A 20,841-nucleotide genomic window follows, 5' to 3' on the forward strand; every position below is an offset into this window, starting at 1 on the left:
ATATGCATCAAAATTATGGTCAATAAACTCTTGCAAACAATGAACTGCAGAGTACAGATGTTCAACATGAAATCATTTGCTGCAGTTTTTCCTTTGACAAACGTCCTTATTGTTCCCATCTTTGGAGAAATACAAAGCAGCATTTAATCGAAATGTGTCCATGGAGCACAGTGAGTCTGCCTCATAAACAGCCGCCAAACTGCCTAATGGAAAGTGCTTTAGTTCCAAATGGGTTTGCTTTTGTGTTAAATACCAGCTTGCCTCAGAGATCTCTGCAAAGATTCCCATATATACATATATCTCTGACATTCTCAGATTTGAAGCATATGTGCACGAAAGCTGAGGCAGTTGCTGCCAAGTACAGTACATTGCTCCAGGATTCATCATATCTCTGGAGTGGTCATTGTAAAGTGTACAAATGCCACTGACCGGCTCCCTGATCAAGCTGCTATGAACAGTGGACTGGCTGAGGGAACTTGGGGCAAGATGGGGTGCTGGGCCCGTGCAAAACTGAAATTGATTACGTGACTTGACAAGGAATGCTACCTGAGGGTGTTTTCTCAGGGCACATAGTTTCTCAAATACCTTTTCGGCCCCAATTCTCTACCAACACCATCTCTGACCCTAGCAGTACACACAGGCAAACTATTACATCATTAAACTATAAGCTCATTAATATTCAGACTTCATTTAAAAAAATACTAAAATATTTTGTCCAATACTGGGCTCTATTATTACCAAAGAATCTGAAGGGCCCTTAAATAATAGTCTTTGTGTATATAAACCTGCTTTTTGGGGGGGGGGGGGGTAGTAATCTCTTTTTTACTGAGGGGATCTACTAAGACAAAAGAACATCAAGTTAAATTGCAGAATAAAAAATTTAGGCCAGATATATAAGTACAGTTTTGTTGTTATTTTGCTTTTCTTCAGGAAATACTTAGAATAAGTTATGCAATCCATCCCAAATGGATTGGAGTTTTTTCTGAAGTTAAGGAGTATTTCAAAATGGTTTTAAAAGATACTTGCAATCATATGAAGTGGGATATCTTGGTAATGTGGCATTCTAAAAACAGAAAACAACATAATACTTTTTTTCCTACATGACATACATACACAATAATGTGTGCATAGAAGACAACCTCAGCCTGTTCCTCTTACTTTCCCACTGAATCTCCCAAGGAGGACAGTGGTGACAATACTGATCCAGGTGAGTCACCTTACTTGGCATGACTCAGTGTTAACAGAATAAAATAGCAGTTTCATGACTCATTCATTGTGCATGGTCACAATACAATTCTAAGCTAGTCAGTGATCAGATCCTTGGGATGTGCCTGACAGAAAAATAAGGAAGGATTTGGGGGGTTACTAGGAGTGGGGTAAAGTAAAGTATGGACTCTAGGTAAGGTACAGTATAAAAGTAAGGTATGGAGTACGAATAAGGCATGGACTATGAGTAAGATACTGGACATGGGTAATGTATAAAGTACTGCGGTACTGAGGTATAGAGTATGAGTAAGGTATGAAGTGTAAGTAAGGTAAAAAATATGGGTAACTAAACTAATAGTACATATCAAAATGGTTAAGATAGTAAGTTTTATGTTCTGTGCATTTTACCACAATATTTTTAAAACTATCAGTAAGGCATGGAATATGAACAAGGCCCTGGGTATAGGTAAGTTGATAGAGCAGGAGTAAAGGTATGGAATGTTGGTAAAGTACAGAGTATGGGTCCAGTATGGAGTATGACTAAGGATATGGAGTAGAGGTTAGGCATGAGGTATAAATGTACCAGATATAGGTAAGTTATAGAGATAGGAAAGGTATTGCTATGGACTGAAGGTTTGCACCCCTCCAGAATTCAAATGTTGAAAGCAAATCACCAATATAATGGTATTTGGTGGTGGGGCCATTAGAGAAATGATTAGGCCATCAGGAGAATCCCCATGACTGTAATTAAGTGCCCTGATACAAGAGACTCTAGAGAGCTCCCTCACCCCTTCTGCCATGGAAAACACAGTAAGAAGATGGCTGTCTATGAACCAGGAAGTGGGTCCTTTCCAGACACGGAATTTGCTGGGGACTTGATCTTGGGTTTCACAGTTTCGAGAACTGTGAGAAATACTTTTCTTTATTTATAAGCCCTACTCTGTTATAGAAGGACGAAAGGACAAAGACAGATATGCAATAAGGGTAAGGGATGCAGTGTGTGTATGGTTTGGAGTGTGGATTAAAGTGTAGAATATGGGGAATGTATGAAGCAGATACAGGGCTGTCCAACATTTTGGCATCTCTGGGCCACACTGGAAAAAGAGTTGTCTTGGGCCACACATAAAATACACAAACACTAATGAAAACTGATGAGCAAAAGAAAGATTTTAAGTAAATTTGAGATTTTGTGTTGGGCTGCATTCATAGCCGTCCTGGGGTACACATGGCCCGGGGGCCATGGGTTAGACATCTCTGATAGTAGCAGATGGGGTAGGCGAGTTTCAGTAGTCAGGTGAGGGCAACTGATATAGGTACATATCACTAGGACATGAAAAAGGCTGAACATTGATTATTTTTAATGATGTTGTGTTGAGATCAGAATTACTGTTGTATCTTACACATTCCATACCAAAATGCCAGCAACAGCTAAATGGCACTGAAGAATGGACAAAATGACCTCATTAAAACAAGCAATTGAAAATTACCTCATAACACAGTTTTGAAAGTTTAATTTTTACATTAGGCAACCTTAAATAGCTTTGCTTAATTACCTTACTGTCTTAATACTGTAGCCTGTTTCTGGAAATTTGCATAGGAAATATTTTGGGTTGTCTTTTCCCCATAGGGGAGTTTCAGATATAATTGCTTGGGTGAAGAAATCACCAAGAAGAACAGAAATATGAGTCAACCATATGGGTGTTACTTTCACCAAAGTGAGTAAAATATCAATTGTATGAGTAGAAGAATGGAAGATATGGAAAGTCATTGAGGTGATTCTTATAAAATGAGCAGCAGCATTTGGACCTTTAAAACTGGGCTCCACAGAGAGAAAGTGCACAGGGTAAGGAGGACAGTAACAAGGCTATGGAAGGTTGGGGAAAATTATTTTTGTCCACAGGCTGAAAAGCTTTGGTTTCTTAACAAGTAGAGAGATTAGACAATTTATAGGCAAAAATAGTTGAAAAGCAACTTAAAAAGAGATAACAGTCAAATTTACAGCTCCAATAAGAAAACAACAGAATGAAACAAACTTTAAACAATAAAATTTTTGAAGCTATGGAATATTTAATCATGAAATGTCAGTTGCTGCTTCAAGATAATTTTCAGAAGGGGCTACTTCTGTGGCTCATTCTGTTTTCTAGAATTGATGAGGTGTAGCTTAGCACAAAAACAAAAATTATAATCTAAATAATATAGCAATTTTTAAAAATCCTGGAATTAACTTATTAAAAACTATGTTGAATAAGAATTCATTTTCTTGGAAACTTGATCATAACAATTTTATCTCCTTCATTTTTTAGAGACAGTAACACTGAAAGAATGAAAAACAATATCCTCAGGAGAGGCAGGTATGTTGTATGCCAGACAATAGAAATAATTTAGGCCCAAAGAAATGCAATTAGCAGGAGAGGCAACATTTAGCACTTCTATGATGAACTTATTCCTATACATTTTAGCATTTCATATATGTTACAAGAGCTATGTGAATGAACTTTGACATGTAGCCTGGGTACATTAAGAAATAACTGTAAAGCGATGGCCTTCCCTTGGAAACTAGCAATTTTGCAGCTAGGCTGATGTTTGAACTGGTAGGTAAGTCTTTTACAAGTTTGGAAAAAACATTACTAACAACCTAAAACCAATAGAAATGTTTTAATTGGCTTATGAAGAAATCTGATAAGCTAAATTTTTTAAAGAATTATCAATACATCCTCTAATTTTGCTTTTGCTATCTGTGCTTTTGATGTCATATCTATAAAACCTTTGCCAAGACCATCATTGACAAGATTTTCTTCTATGTTTTCTTCTAGGAGTTTTATAGTATCAGGTCTTATATTCAAGACTTTAATCCACTTTGAGTTGATTTTTTTCCCCCGTGTGGTATAAAGCAATGGCCCTACTTGATTCTTTTTTAATTTTTTTTGCACGTAGATACGCAGTTTTTCCAGCACCATTTGTTGAAGAGACTCTCTTCTTCCCATTGTGTGTTCCTGGCTCCCTTGTTAGTATCGGTTGACCATGGATACATGGACTTATTTCTGGGCTCTCTGTTATGTTTCGTTGGTCTATAGGTCTGTATTTATGCAAGTATCATGCAGTTTCATTTACTAGATTTTTAGACTATATTTCAAAATTTGGACCATTGCAGCCTTGATGCCTCTGGTTGTTTTTGTTTTTTTTTAGATTTTATTTATTTATCTTTAGAGAGGAAGGGAAGGAGAGAAGGAGAGAAATATCAATATATGGTTGCCTCTCGTGAGTCCCCTGTCGGGAACCGGCCTGCAACCCAGGCATGTGCCCTGACTGGGAATCGAACCGCGATCGTGTGATTCGCAGGCCCACGCTCAATCCACTGAGCTACACCAGCCAGGTGGTTTTGTTTTTATGTTTCAAGATTTGTTTGGTTATTTAGGATTTCTCTGTGGTTTCATATGAATTTTCTAATTTTTTAATAATTCCATAAGAAATGTTATTGGAATTTTAATACAGATCACATTGAATATGTAGATCATTTGGGGGTAGTATGGACATCTTAAACAAAATTAGACAAGTGGTATGACATCAAACTGAACACCTTCTCCATAGCAAAGCAAACAATAAGCAGAGCAAAAAAGCAAACTATAGAATAAGAGAAAATGTTTGCAAGCCATGTTTCTGATAAGGGTTAAATTTCAAAATATATAAGGTATTTCTACAACTTAATAACAAAAATCAAACAAACAAATTACCTGATTAAAAAATAACAACTTGAGCCCTGGCTGGTGTAGCTCAGTGGATTGAGCATGAGCCTGCAAATCAAAGGATCACGGTTCAATTCCCAGTCAGGGCACATGCCTGGGTTGCAGGCCGGTTCCCGACAGGGGACTCACGAGAGGCAACCATACATTGATATTTCTGTCCCTCTCTCCTTCCCTTCCCCTCTATAGATAGATAAATAAATAAAATCTTTTTTTAAAAAGCAATAAAAAAATAACAACTTGATTACATATTTCTTCAAAGAAACCTTACCAATAGCCAACAAGCATATGAAAAGATGCTCAGTATGACTAATTATCAGGGAAATGAAAATCAAAATCACAATGAGGTATTATCTTATACCTATTAGGATGGTTATTATCAAAATACCAAAAGACAAGAGTCCCTGAGGATGTAGAGAAAGTTGACCTCATATAGGAACTCTTATAAACTATAGGTGGGAATGCAAAATGGTCAAGTTGCTATGGAAAACACTATAGATGTTACCCCCAAAATAAAAATAGAACTATGAACAAGCAAGCTCACCCTGGGCACTTTTGCAAAAGAATTAAAATCAGGATCTCAAAGAGATAGCTGCACCCCATGTCATTTGCAGTACTAGTCACGCTTGCCAAGACATGAAAACAATCTAAGTGTCAATCAGCAGATGGACAGATAAAGAAAATATGGTATGCATGAACAACGAAATATTATTCAGCCTTTAAAAAAGGAAATTCTGAAATATGTGACAACTTGGATGAACACTGAGGGCAGTTATGCCAAGGAAATAAGCCAGTCACAGAGGGACAAAAACTGTAGGATTTCATCTATATGAGATATCTAGAATATTTAAACTCACAGAAGAATAAAATGATGCTTGTTTTCTTTTTGAATTTTCACATGCACATGGTCCAGGGAAAGTAAATGAAGCTAAGGAATGGTACTGGAACTGCACAGAAAGGTAACAGAAAACAAAGGGGGAGAGGGGACAATGAACTTGAGTATCTGCTTTGGGCCAAGTACTTTGCATTTGCCATCACATTTTTCAACTGGCTCATCATTGAGAGCCAGTGTTTCTGCATAGAAACCACCTTGTATGGGTGACCTTGCTCCCTGGGTCAGTCCAGGATACTGTACCAAAGAATCATTTGTCTTCGAGGACATGCTCTTTTCTCTACACCATTTTGGGGATATGGTTTGACAGAAATGCACCTTCATCACTCAGAGGATAGAAGAGGAGGAGGTGGTTCCTGAAGAATTTACTGCTAGCCAAAACTTTCTTTTCATTGACAGTGGCATTGTAGGCTGGGTATAAAGGATGTTTCTCTGAAATGACTGTAGATATTGAGTATCGCTGACCTTGCTGTGAGTCCCTAATGGTTGCAAACATTTTCTGTGCAGATGCAATAGTAACAGGTCTCTGAATGTCACAGGTACCTACCTCTCAGCACTGAGCCTGATGCCCCTTCCAGAGAAACAGAAACAGCCCAAGGCTCATACGGCAGCCCCAAGGACTCCACTCTCCGATTCTGAAAACAGGAAAAATAAAAAGGAAAAGTTGGATTCAGAAGAGGATCTGAATTTATCTAAAAAAAGAAGAGAATTCAGAATAGAATTTTTCATAAAGCACAAATTCAGTACAAACAAGTAAAGGAAGGAAAATCATAAATAGGCATTTTCTTTCTCATGTTAAGAACATATGACAATTCGTGCATTGAGAGCAGAGAAGGACATTACTGCAGAAGACATTGGGCAAGGTGGTTAAGAGGAAAAGGAAAGCTGAGTTCACGGTGGAGGAGTGTCATCATGTGCTGAAGGCTAGCGGGAAGGCAAGGTCAAGAGAAGGAAGGAGGAGAGAGTTGAGTGAGTGCCAGACTAGGCCAAAAGCGACAATTTCCAAGTGTGAACTTCAGTCCGGTCTGCAAATGTCAGAAGATGCATTTTAAAAATAAAGAGTGGAAGATAGATTTAATTATCCTATTTCACTTACTTTTCTTCCACGACTTTAGTAAATACAGAAAGGTAAAATGGAGTCAGAGGACATGGCCACTGAAATTAGAATTAAGCACTGAACCCTCTTGTTAATTATTTACTTAAACCACCTATAAGAGAAATCATTTAAATAACATAAAACTATTATGCAGACGTGATGGCACAAATTCTTTCATTAGCATATACAATTACTTCTTCAGATGCAGATACACTTCTTTGAGAAGGCTAGATTTCTGAAAAGATATGAGAAACCTACTTCAAGAGTTTGGTTGGGGAGGAAAAATTTCAGAATTATATTTTTACCCACAATCAAATGCCGGCCATGCGTGCAAAGTGGCAGGAAAGCAGGCTATGAAATGGAAGGATGGTGCCAGAACAGGGAGGAGTTCTCAGTGCACCAAGTGTCACACAGTGGGCACGCCGACAATTCGTATCACAGTGATGGAACCTACCCTGTGTGCTCAGTACGTCTCCCCAGCTTGAGAGATTGTCACCCATGAACAAGTTACCTGCTTGTCCAGGAAAATGAGCTGTGGTTGTACCGGAAGTTCTTTTCCCACCTCCCCATCTGAAGGCTGGATTAGGACTGAAAGAGCATAGGGCCGAATATATATCGAGTTCCCGGCTTGAAAACTGCTTGTGTTTCTGGTACATGTAAAACAAAATAGAATACATCTGTAAGATTATACATATCACTGCCGTGGCTATTTTCCACAGTGCATCATTACCCGTGAAATATTAGCCTTGGCATCTAGAAACTTAACAATACACTTCATAGTGAACATTAGCTTATAGCTGAAGAACAATTACCTCTTTATATAATATGTTTGCTTAGCTCTAGTAAACAGTGGACTGGGTGTGAGGGGATGGGAGGAGAACCGTAAATTATGAACTTCGATGTTAATCACAGTTTATTAATATCAGCCCCCAAAAAGCCCCAGTGAGGGAACTCAGAGGATGAGACTTAGGCGGTAGGATGTGCTGAGGAGTCTAGTAGTCAACCAGCTCTCTCCCCAAAGATGCTGGTGCTCAGGGTTGTCCAGTTTGCACGGCATGAGTAATTTCTCCATGGCTGATTCTGGTGCCCAGAGGACATCACCGAGCACCGTGAGGCAATGGCCCTGAGCAAGCCCAGTGGGGCACCGTTTGAAGTGCTACTGCTCATTCAGTCTTCAGAGCAAACCACTGGTCCCCACCCATTTATGCTCTCCACTAACAGGTTATGCTTGCACTAACAGGTTCAATCACTGTGCAATGCATTGATTGATTGATTTTACATGAAGGAAGCCCTTAGGGAGAATAATATTTATAGTGAATATGTGCTGAGTACTAACTGTGTACCAGGTACTCTTCGAAGCTTTCCATGTACAAACTCACTGCATCTTTAAAATGACATTATGAAGCAGGTACTGTTACTTATATGTGAAGAAACTGAGGTCCAAAAAAGGGTAAAGTAACTGTCGAAGGTTTTACAAAGAGCAAGGTTATGACCAAGGTGTAGAGCAGTCAACTAACGAGCTATATTTTTTCACCCCTTTCGAGCACATTAATTGCTGGTGTGACTTAGCAAAAACATGGCATAAACAAATTAAAATGAAATGATTATACATAATTCATGATACCTTGAAACATCTTTTTCCCCAGAGCTTTGGCATTAAAAGAATTATAGGCTCTGGCCAGGTAGCTTAGTTGGTTAGAGAGTTGTCCCAATGTGTCAAGGTTGCAGGTTTGATCCCAGGTCAGGGCACATACAAGAATCAACCAATGAGTGCATAAATAATGGAACAAAAAAAATCAATGTTTCTCTTTCTCTCTCTCTCGAATAAATAAACACAGCTTAAAAGAACATTATTTTAAAAAGAACATACAGTTTATGGATTATATATCTTTTGCCCCCTTGACCCTATTATGTATTACACATAATAGGTATGTAATAGATTTTTAGCAATTAAACAAAAATACATAAACAGACTTTATACATCATATATATTGCTCATAATGTGGAGCATCCCATGGGGACTTATCCTCCGTACATCCTAGGTCAGGTCTAACAAAAATGGATTTGATTGCAAAAAAAAAGAAAAGTAGTCTATCCTACCCTCAATGAAATGCTTGTGAGTCAAACACTTTATTGCCTAAACTTTTATTTTTTTCCTTTTGTGAGGAGAAAAGGATAAAGTATTTATTTAACATGGAAAGAGTATGTCAGCTAAAGGTGACAACCAGTCCGAAAGAGAGGAAATTGTGGAAGAGCGAATGCAGTGGACCAGGAAATACGACGTTTCTATAGGAAGCAACCTCCCTCTCCCCGGAGAATGCTGGGGAGTGGGCAGAGTCGTCCTGAGAGCCCCCTTTGGTCATCTACTGGCTAAGGCTCTGCTGCTCGTTCACTGGGAATGCAGCACACACTAGCGCAATCATCACTCATTAGTTGGCTTAACCTGAGTGAGTAAAGCTCTCTTTTAATTTTTTTAAAGGGAATAACTTAAAACAGGTTTTTAAAATCTATGCTTTCAATTCTATTCCTCTATGGGTCTCAGGTTATTAGAAAACTCGAATGTAGTTCCCAGATCTATTTCTCCCCTAAGCTGGTTCTCAAATGCTTTCTGATGCAGGACAGGCGTCAGGCTAGCAGCGTGGGTTACAGAGACTGAAAGGGTCCGTCAGAGCTCCTGACATAAGCGCATTGGCGTCTACAGACGAAGGGATGGGAACCAACTGCCTGAACACCCGCTTAAAGGCCTCTCCCTGACACACTTTAAAGTTTATTGTGAGCAAACATCTCTTATTAAATGTAAACAGCATCTCACTGGAGGTCAGACTTGCTGCTACAGCATATCCCAAGGTAATACCACTTTAAGCTCCACATAAACTCTTAAGCAGTTTCTATCCTAAAACCTGACCGTAGGTGGTACAGTTTTTTACGATATGTTATAATAGTGCAATAAATCTGTTAGCTTAAAATCGAATCTCCGTGGCCTTTTAGAGAAATCATCATTAAATGCAGGGTCCTGTTAATGATGCCATCGAAGTGAAATTGTTTAATCTGCTAAGGGGGTGAAAGGTCACCAAATGAATTTTTTATAATACATCAACTTGACACGCAATAGGGAAAACTGTAATAGATAAAAGCAAAGGAAAAGGGCACTGTCTTCTTCTGATAGGTCAATAGCAGCCAAGAGAGTCACTCATCCACTTTCCTTTCACGATGGGGCTCCTTTTGCATTTAATATGGACACCCAATTAATACCTCGGCACCACCGACAACCTCATTTTAGGTGACTTATAGCAATTTCTCCCCCTTCCCTGAAATGAAAGTGATCACAATACATCATAGCATTGTGCGAATTAACGTTAATTGATTCAAGTTACCAAGCAATGATGGGCCACTTATATAATCTAGGCGTTATTGGGTGCTAGAAGGGATGGAGGGAAGATTAGATTCCAGTGTCCGTTGCTGTGACGACGGGAGTCACCTGATGCCTTGTTAGACAGTTGTAAGGTTCTATTGCTGGCCCCAGTGGGGTCGTCAGTAAACTGGAGTGATGTCCAAACATCATTATACGCTGCTCCGATATTAAAGCAAAGGGATTAGCAACTTATTGCAAGCAACCTGGATTTGTCATTGTGCTGTCCTTATCCAATTTCCCACCGCTAATGTGACTATAGCCTGCGGGCAGAAAGACCTTCAGCCAAACTTTAAAAAATGGGGGAGGAAAGTTCCCTCCAACCCTCCCAGTTCTAACCACTATTTAACAGTTTCCCATACCCAGCCAGGTATGTGAAAGAATTTTTTTCCCCTTCGAGGCTTAAGTGCAAACTAAAAGAAAGATAAAGAGAATATAGAAATTTCCCAGTTCCAAAATCACCACAATACACTTCAACCTTTGTTTTTCAATTTGCCAGGTCCAAACTTCTTACCCTGTAAAGGGGTAGGCGGAGGCTGGCGGGGGTGGGGGGGGGGGATTATTTCTATTCATGTGGTAAACCCAGTAAACAAATAAACAAATAAACCCTACTGGTGAAAGCTTCTTCTGGGGAAGACCTATTGGGAGGGGTGAGTGAGGGGGGTTAAAGGTACTTTTGCACCCTGTCTTTAACATTTGCCTCTTCAAAGTTGCTAAGTCAAGTTCCTAGAAAAGAGCCCCATGTTTTCATTAAATGTTTCAGGATGTCCTGAGCACTTTCAACCATTGTTAATTTAAATTAGCTAGATAGGGCAGAATCTGTATGTGCCAGGAGGGAACTTGAATTCCCAAGGAGTTTGCAAGATCCTGTAGTCTGGAAGAGGGAAGTAAGTTCTCCAGCCAATTTAGTTCAACACACATGTGTTAGCCCTTCTACCATGTACACACATAGTTCTAGGCACTGGGAGATATGCAGAGATAAATAAACACCATGAGTTCTGCCCTTCAGGAATGTTGTTTTGCATGATTGACTTTACCAGCTAACTTTCAGAGTTCATAAGGTATGAATGACTTCACTGGCTAACTTTAAAAATTGACACATACCACTTTACTTATACAGTAGTCCCCTCTTTTCTACAGGGGATACATTCCACAGACCCCCATTGGATGTCTGAAACTAGGGATAGTACCAAGCTCTACATCTCCTATTTCTTTCTTTTTTTTATGTACACGTGTACCCTTTCACTTACAGGAAGCACTTTAAGGCTTCTCTTTGGCATATCCAATTTGACACCATCCCTCTCCTGCAACTGGGGGCGTTACTTGCACACAAATCCTGGAATATTGTGACAGTTGATCTGGTAACTAAGAAGGCTACTAAGTAACTAATGGGTGGGTAATGTATACACCATGGCTACACCCGACAAAGGGCAATTCACATCCTGGGAGGGATGGAGTGGGACAGTGAGATTCTATTACATTTTAAAATGGCACACAATTTAAAACTTGTAAATTTGTTTACTTACAGAATTTTCTATTAAATATTTTTGAACCATGATTGACAGCAGGTAACTGAAACCCCAGAAAGCAAAACTGAATAAGAGGGAAGTACTGTATTTCATAGTTCTTTTGCTCCCTGTCAAGCCTAGCCAGATGCCCTTAGCTGTTATGAACTTCTAAGAGACAAGAAATGACTTATGATTTGACTACTTCCTTCCTGCATTATAGCACGGTGGTTCCGGACTGGGCACACTGTAAGCATGCAATTTATATTACTATAGTAGCACTACAACAAATCAGGACCTGCCATGCACCACTTCTGCTCTGAGGCCATTAAATGCCTTTGGAAACCCACCACCTGTTTTGGCCTAATTTCAAGTTTTGGTACACTCCTCAATTGGTGTGCTTACTGCTGTGCTCTAACACTTATCATGAAACTCTTGAGGTTCTTTGGAATTTTTCATTTTGAACTGAGATTTGAAAGGCCTAATGTGTATGTGGCAGTGTGCCAGGAGTGTATATATAGACCCAGAGTCAACACTACATGCATCCCACAAGATCAATTCGGAGGTCAAATATATGCATTTTCTTTGGTATATCATTTAAAATAATGTTTTATAATAAATGTAGAATTCATATCTTATCTGGAGTAATGGAAACTCTGAACATATTTTTAAGGTCATGCACAAAATATTCCAAACTTTCTGTGTGTATTAGGGTGTTAGAGTAGTCAAAGTGTGACCAGGAAAACAGAACCACTCAAGATATTTCCAATTAAAGAGATTTAACATAAGATATTGGTTACACAGAAGGATTAGAGCGGCAGAAAAGCCAACCGGGCTACTTTTCAATATTTGCAACTGGTACTTAACATACATTGGTACTCTTGGGAATATAATATCAAGTTGAAGTCTTGACCAATTAATACATATTATATAAATACAAATCCAGGGTCTGGCAAAATTAACACCTGCTTGAGTGCAGTTGGTAGGGTAATAATATGGGTGCAATGATTTATGGCTTTAGTTTGAACATTTCACCTACAATGTCATATGGTGTGCTTGAGTGTGATATCGTTATGTTACAGAATTACATGCTTATGATTTTGTAATAAAAAGGGGTTTAATTTGTGCTGGGCCCCTATATATTCTTTAATTTTACCAGAAATTAAATTAATGGTTAAGCAGGTTAATATTGAATTGATGATATTTTTTAATAGATATAATGAGATTTAATAGAATATTTTTATTATATAGGTGCATAAACTTTTTGCCTATTCATTAATTTCAAAATGTCTAGACTTTCATATAAGCCATATTATTTTTGGACATAATAGCTGTTCAATTAATACTTGGTAAATTTAAAACATTGAAGTGTAAGCTCTCATAAGTATTATATTTACCTACAACTTCATTGTCTGTACAAATAAATATAAATCACTTGATTTTAAGGTAGCATGTTTCAATTTTGGACTTAGAACTACATATGTATGTGGGAAGGAAACTGCTGGGTGCAGATATGTCAACAGCAGAAATGGATTACAATTAACGTCCCATTTATAAGAAAAAACCAGAAAAATATAAACTACAGAGTAGAATTAAAAATTTAGTGGTTTGGGGCCATTTAGTAAAAGAACAATGGTCCCTAAGGGCATCACTGCAGAAATAGGGCTGTAAAATAAATGATAGCTTTGAAAATGGCCATGAATCATCAATAAAAATGTGAATGATATTCTTTATTTCCCATATAATAAGGCTGGGTAATAATTTGTTTTAAATTTAAGTGATGAAAGCTTTAAAAAAATACAGTGATACAGAAACATTTTTTTAATTAAATGAAAAGTTTTCTTATCCAGAGCATCTCATTTTCCCACAAAGCCACATATGTGAAATACCATTATGACAATCTTGCCATCCACCTAACTCAACAAAGTGGTGAATTTGCCTTATAGTAAAAGAAGAAATGGTACAGAAACCTTCTTTGACAGCGAAGCCAGGGTTTTGCCATGAGGGAGACAAGAGACAAGCTGGATATGTAGGAATCTCTTCCAGGATGAGCATTCTTCCGGTCTTGGGAAGAATACCCTCCCTTGTTGAAAGTTTTTGCTCTTGCACACTGCACACAGCTACTTCCTAGAGAGCAGGTGCCCGGAGGGCAGAGTGGTTACACAAGAGAAGATTGCTGAATGAGAATGAGTACCAATAGACTGGTGTCACCAGTTGTCTGTCCTAGTTTTCTTCCCTGTTCTGAGCCAGCTTGAGAGGGTGCTACTTACAAAGAAGAAAGGAACTTAACAGGCTATTTACATGATGGGTACAAAAACATACAAATACACACTCCCAAAGTGTCATGTTCACTCTCAATATATCTGTTTTGGGGGCCCAAAGTTCATGGCAATATCATAGAGAAGGAGCGTTAAGTGAGATAGAACATTAGTTTACCATTACTGCATAACAAATTATCCCAATCTTAGTTGCCTAAAATAACACAAATTTATTATCTCCAGGTTGTGGTTAAGAGTTCAGACAGGCTTGGCTAAGTTTAATGCTCAGGTGGAGGCTTTTGGCAAGAATCCACTTCGGAATGCACTTGGATTGTCGTAGAGTTTATTTCCTTGTGGTGGTAGATTGAGGTTTCCTTGCTGGCTGTCAGCCAATGTTCACTCTGTGTTCTTTGAGTCCACCCACTTCTTCTCATGTGGTTCCTTCCATCTTAAAGGAAGTGACCCTTCAAGTCCTCTCATACTTTGAATCTCTCTGCATTCCTCTTCTGGCTTCTTATTTTGCCACAGCGGGAGAAAGCTCTCCACTTTCATGGGCTCATGCATTTAACTGGGCCCACCTACATAATCCTGGATTTCCTCTTGATCTTAAAATAAACCGTGCCATATAACATAGTGTATTCATAAAACTGCTATCTGATCATATTCACAGGTTTCTGGGATAGGGCAGCATTTCATTGGGAGACCATTTTAGAAATTCTGCCAACACCTAATTGCTTTGGCATTTTGATAGCTAAACTTGCATTAAAAATAGATATATTTAGCCTGGGCTGTGTGGCTTAGTTCATTGGAGTGTCATCCCCTACTCTCTGATTTCTGACCAGGGCATGTGCTCAGGTTGCAGGTTTGACCCCCAGTTAGGGAGTGTACAGAGGCAACTGATCAAAGTTTCTCTTTCACACGGATGTTTCTCACTTTCCTTTCCTCTCTTGCCAAAATCAATGAACATATCCTTGGGTGAAAATTATAAAAAAGAGATCTATTTCATTTTATTATATGACAAAGATGTTAATATTTCTATTAAGCAGGAGAAAGCAGGGAGAAGAAGAAGGAAAGAAAGTTGAGGACAAAAATCAAGTGTCTACTGAAAGAAAAGGAACCGATATAAAACGTGCCCTTCCAGGATTCCAGATAAAAGAAAGAATACAGAACTAAGACTCCCATGGGGAAACCCCAAATAAAAGAAAACATTGAACACAGGTTTGTTTCTGCTCCCTCTACTCCACTGAAATTACTTAAAAACTAAAATTGAATAAAAAGTGTGTCAATAGTAGGAACTCCTTCTTTCTATTAGCCAAGTGCTGGAAGCTACCTAAGTGCCCATCAGTAAATGAATAGATCAAAAAACTACGATGCATTTGTACAATGGAATACTATGCAGCAGAAAGAAAGAAGGAGCTCCTACACTTGCTACAGCACTGATGGAGCTGGAGAGCATTATGCTGAGTGAAATAAGCCAGGCGGTGAAAGACAAATACCATGTGATCTCACCTTTAAATGGAACCCAATCAACAAAACAAACAAGCAAGCAAAATAGAACCAGAGACATTGAAACTAAGAACAATCTGACAGTAACTAGAGGAGAGGTGAGAGGAGATAATGGGGGGAAGGGGGGAAGGGTTTTCAGGAACAACAGTAAAGGACACATGGACAAAACCAAGGCAGGATGGAAGCAAGGGAGGGAGGTGGGGATGGCTGGGGTGGGGTGGCGTGGGGAGGGGGAAATGCAGATAACTGCAATTGAACAACAATAAAATAATTTTAAATAAATAAATAATCTTAGTAAAAAAACTTGGCAAACTATTAAAACTATTCAAATCATGACACCAAGTGAAAACTCAGAAGTTTTCTAGTTAAAATAGTAGAAGAAAATGTGTATAGTGTTCATATTTTTGAATGCTTGATAGAAAAAAAAGTGTGTAAATAAAAGAGCCAGACGAAAACTGAACAACTGACAATAGAGGTCAACAATGCTTTGAAAGATGGAAAACTGGTTCATGGAACCAACTTAGCCAAGCAAGTTTGCTAAAATCCAGATGCCTCTAGGGGAGGATGGAGCCCAATTCACTGTGCATTATTTCATTAAAATGTAGGTAGCATTCTATTTCTCCCTACACAGCAGAAGTTGCAGCTTTTCCAAAGAAGGAAATACTCCCCTTGAAAAGTAAATATTTAATATGGTCTCAATTTATTGAATGCATACAATCCTATTAAATTAACAAGGGTAAACCTCTCAAGAACATCCTTGGTACTTTTCACTGAAAGCCCTGTACTGTCTCAAGGTCAATTCATTAGGTTGTTAATGTCTAATCAAAGTTGAAAGGACAGGACTGGCCTTGGGGTTTGCACAGGGGTTCAGGGTTGTTTAACACAACTGTGCAATTCTTAGGACCATGGGAAGCCTTGCTAATTCTCATTCAGTTCCTTAGGACATGATATTTTTCATTTTGCAGAATTTATTCAGATATATCTAAGAAGCAGCCTTTCCTTATCTTTAAATTATTTGCCTTTTTGGCCTTATGTTTAGATTTTTTTTTGTAAAACACTAAAAGAATAGGGAGAAATGAGGGATACTCCCCAACAGAAAATCGAGGCAATAATGTACATGGTTTCTTATTAAATCAGAAATATCTGAGTCAAAGTTGAAAACATCGTGGCTATGACAGATGGGAGGCAACAAAGGTAATCTTCTTTCTGAAGCTATCGCACATCCGTATAATAGAATGATACCCCCACATGCATGTACCTAAACATGTGTTCAGTCTGCTCTCTTTACTGGGTTCCTCTGTTACAGCTCCACTGCTTCTATTCTTTGACTTTTCCCTCCTTCTTGTTAAAAACTAAATATTCACTGAGACTTTATATTATACATATAAAGTTCAATAGCAGATGCAATATTGAATATTTATGTTCAATAATATATATTCCACACACATATATATGTATATATATATATATATATATATATATATATATATATACATACACACATACAAACACTGGTCATTTTAAGTGGCAACCTATTGGGAGAGCTCAGTACTGTAAAATCTAAGTAAAATTTAGCAATGGACTAGCTCTTTTTCTCCTTAGTCACCCACACATATAAGAACTGAGTAGGATCTAAATGAAATTGGGCTAAAGGAAAAAAACCATATTTAAACATAAGCTAAGATGCATTAGCATGATTTATTTCAGATTCCTGATTCTTATATTATCATGCATAATATCATAATAACATTAATAAACATCACTTATAAGTGAGGGTTTAGTGGTTGGTAAAAATATACAAGATTAAGTAGATTTTGCACAATCATGCAACCAGAAATATGTTTTAATTCTAAGCTGATAAGTCACCAATTCTTCAAATCAAGCAAAATCCAGAAAAAATTGCTCGAGTTTTCTTTTTATATCTTCTATACATATTAATGTACTGTAGAAAAGAAGAACACTTATCTCCTTTGTAAAGACATAAAATATAATACACTAAGGTTCCACACAAATATGTTGCCCTGCTTATGAAAAGGCAATCAATGTGTTAGTTGAATATGCCTCAAAATGTGAAGATATTACTTTTTGCTTTTGCTGTTTACAGTAAATTGCACATTCCCTTGAGATGATTGTACAGAATTAACTAATATCCATTAAATAGTAATGGGTATTATTGCTAATTTATTAGTACTACCACTTATAAGATGAAAAACCACTTAACAATAGAATAATCTAAAAGAATATGAATGCTCCGAAATACCGTTGAGTAATATAGCTCCGAATCTAAGTAAGTTTACCTATTTCTCGGGACCCAACCTCACCTCAAAAGGTGCATGGTTTTGAGCTTATCTTCCCAGTGGCAAAGACAAATTTATAGGGAATATCCATGTTGCCCAATTTGAGCTCGACCAAGCAGCATGCATTTATGAAGTGGTTAGTTTTAGATATGTTTTCTAAGCATTATGACAAGTTCATAATGTCTCTTAGTCTTGGATATCATTTTTGGTTCTTTTGTGTCTGCTAAAAATTAGAGCTTTGGACTTTCAGCAGCCTTGTCCCCATGGCAGATGGCTTAGATGAACTTGGGCTTCATTCCTTGGCTAATTAGTCTCTAAAATTGAGAATTATTTACCCTTGCCTTTCCTTAACGTGTACTTTCCATACTTCATTTACTAAGCTCAGAGGAACATTCAGGTAAATTTACTTCTGAAATGTGTGTTGAACAGAAATCTAGTGGAGAACTTCAAATTGCAAGCTGGTAGAGTCAGAAGGCACAGCATAAAGGACTTTACAGACCCTACATGGGTCTGTGCAGAAATAGGTGTGGCCTCAGTGACGCTCCTGCCTCACACAATTTGACAAAGACATCCCTTCAGAGCTTCCGAATCCTAGGTTAAATAAAGCCCAATCAGGGTCACTGCTTTAGCCCCGATCATCCCTCCCGATTATCCCTCCAACATGTTCCAAAGTGTAAGTCCTTCCCCAGTCCTTATAGGCAGAATTATTATTACCGCCCCCCTCAGTACTGAAGTTTTAGCTCATAGCCCTATGGAATTGTTATAGGTCATGATTTTGTTCATATCTATTTCACCTTAGCAACCCCAGAATCTAGCCCACTGCTTAGATTCATTACTTGAATAGATAAATAATCAAGTGAATTGAAAATAAGTTGCTTTAGAAAAATCTCTTCCTACAGGCTTTTTACCTTAAGGTACCAAAATATAATTTCTTCAACCACCGAAGGAACAGAACAATCATAAAAATATATAAATGTAATAATAAATTTTAAAATTGAGAATTTAAGTCTATAAATAACTCTTTCCGTTTTTATTCTTATTTTAAGAAGCAGAAAGGTCATGTGATTCAGTATAAATAGACTGACATTTGCAATTGGCACCCAAGTAATCAGCCCTAATTTGAATGTTAATATAGTTCGTACTTACCCATAGCCAATGAATCCCTCTGAGTGAGTCACCAGTAAGGCCCCAATGGTCATATTCAGAGCACTCTCTAGTACTCCAGTCTGTTGAGCAGTGATAATCTGGTGAGCCAAATTCCGTAATGTGTTACTTGATAAGGATGGAATCAGTCTAGAGCTGCTTACTGTTGGCAGATCACCAATTTCAATGACCATCACTTTCGAGATAGTTTCTGTGGTGGTTGGTGGTGGGAGCCTATATGAGTTCATTTCCATCATGAGAGGTCTACGTTGACCAACTCTATAATGACTGGCACAAGTCACAGTTGGGCAATTACGCTTTCTTTTTGCTTTACGATCAGCAATGGCCTTTAAGGTTACTTCATTTCCAGGCATGTCATGAATAAATCTTATTTGGTCTTGGCTAACCTGCAAGAAGTTAGTTAGTCTTTCAAGCATCATGATTTCCCAGCCTTTTTCTAGGACTGAAAACATCACAGTGAAGGCCAAATGGATGGAAACACCTGAACGTATTTCAATGGGCTCCTCTCCTTGTAGAACAACATACAAGAGGTTATCTATGATGCTGAAATAGTTGGAACCAATAGGCTTATCCAGCAATGAGGACGATGATTGAACCTGAGTAGGTGGAATGAAACTTTCCCTTAAGAAAACATGGGGGCTCTGGAGTTCATGGTAGAATACAGCCAGCAGAAGCTTGGAGGCACTTTCATTCCCCAATAGAAAAAACCTCAAAACTTGAGGTGTCTGATCCACAAAGCAGACCTTAGTGGTTTCCCAGGTGGGTAAAATGGAATAGAAAGTAGATGCAGACCCTGAAGCAGAGCAGTTGTTGGCATTCACGCTGCTAAAGATGTCAACAAAACCTCTAGTCACGGATACAACAGGATATAACTTCCTCATTGTCCAAGGGGCAGCAACATTGTCAAGAATTAAGATCACGTGGTCAGTCTGTTTGCAGATGTAGCCTTGTATCAGGGATCTGTATGTGCATTTCTGTTCTTCTCTAAATATACCTACAAAATAAATAAAAGTGAACAGGTGACATATGAACCACAATCTCTCAAAGACGATTTGCATCATCATCTGTAATCTTATGAAATATTTACTGAACACTTTGGTGTGCTAGATACTGAGAATGCAAAGGAATCTTGGGCAAAATGTGAAACATGCATACACTAAATAATAGCTATTTAATATCATTTAAAGGTCTATGTTATAAATGTCATTTAAAGTTAATAGTGATTATAATAGCTAAGTGTAAAAATAGTGAATAAATAAAATAATTTTTAAAAGAATAATTACTAAGATTTCCATAATGAAAAAAGAAAAACAGGAGAGAATGGGGTAATATTTGAATCAATGGGTAAAGAAGTAAGTTAAGGGAGCTGGAGCAGAGAATGTACAGAAGTGTATTAAAAGTAAAAAGGGCCCTGGCTGGTGTAGCTCAGTGGATTGAGCATAGGCCTGCGAATCAGAGGATCGCGGTTCGATTCCCAGTCAGGGCACATGCCTGGGTTGCAGGCTTGTTCCCAGCAGGGGACACACGATACATTGTGTGTCCTCGGCAAAGGCAACCATACATTGATATTTCTCTCCCTCTCTCCTTCCCTTCTCCTCTAAAGATAAATAAATAAAATATTTTTTTTAAAAAAAGTAAAAAGGTATATTCCAACCAGATTGTGAAAGAGTTTTTATGTCAGACTTCAGCATTTTCTAATACTTTCTTTCTCTCTAAATGAAGAGCAAAGAAATATAAGAAAAAGAAAAAAACTCATAATTTGGGGGGA

General features: G+C 38.1%; 1 protein-coding gene across 4 annotated transcripts in view; it reads right to left on the reverse strand.

Moving 5' to 3' along the window:
• Nucleotides 1-20,841, reverse strand: part of PKHD1 (PKHD1 ciliary IPT domain containing fibrocystin/polyductin) — a 457,981-nt gene that overhangs the window by 27,534 nt on the left and 409,606 nt on the right. For all 4 annotated transcript variants that reach the window (XM_037054718.1, XM_037054725.1, XM_037054714.1 and 1 more), the window contains 3 exons: nucleotides 19,056-20,067; nucleotides 7,446-7,581; nucleotides 6,386-6,473 (listed from right to left, as the gene is read on the reverse strand). In XM_037054718.1, the coding sequence (XP_036910613.1) occupies nucleotides 6,386-6,473; nucleotides 7,446-7,581; nucleotides 19,056-20,067 (1,236 nt within the window). The remainder of the gene's footprint in view (nucleotides 1-6,385; nucleotides 6,474-7,445; nucleotides 7,582-19,055; nucleotides 20,068-20,841) is intronic.

Source organism: Sturnira hondurensis, unplaced genomic scaffold, assembly GCF_014824575.4.
Source record: "Sturnira hondurensis isolate 20B ecotype Veracruz unplaced genomic scaffold, ASM1482457v3 Scaffold0000880, whole genome shotgun sequence".
In the NCBI taxonomy this organism is placed as follows: domain Eukaryota; kingdom Metazoa; phylum Chordata; class Mammalia; order Chiroptera; family Phyllostomidae; genus Sturnira; species Sturnira hondurensis.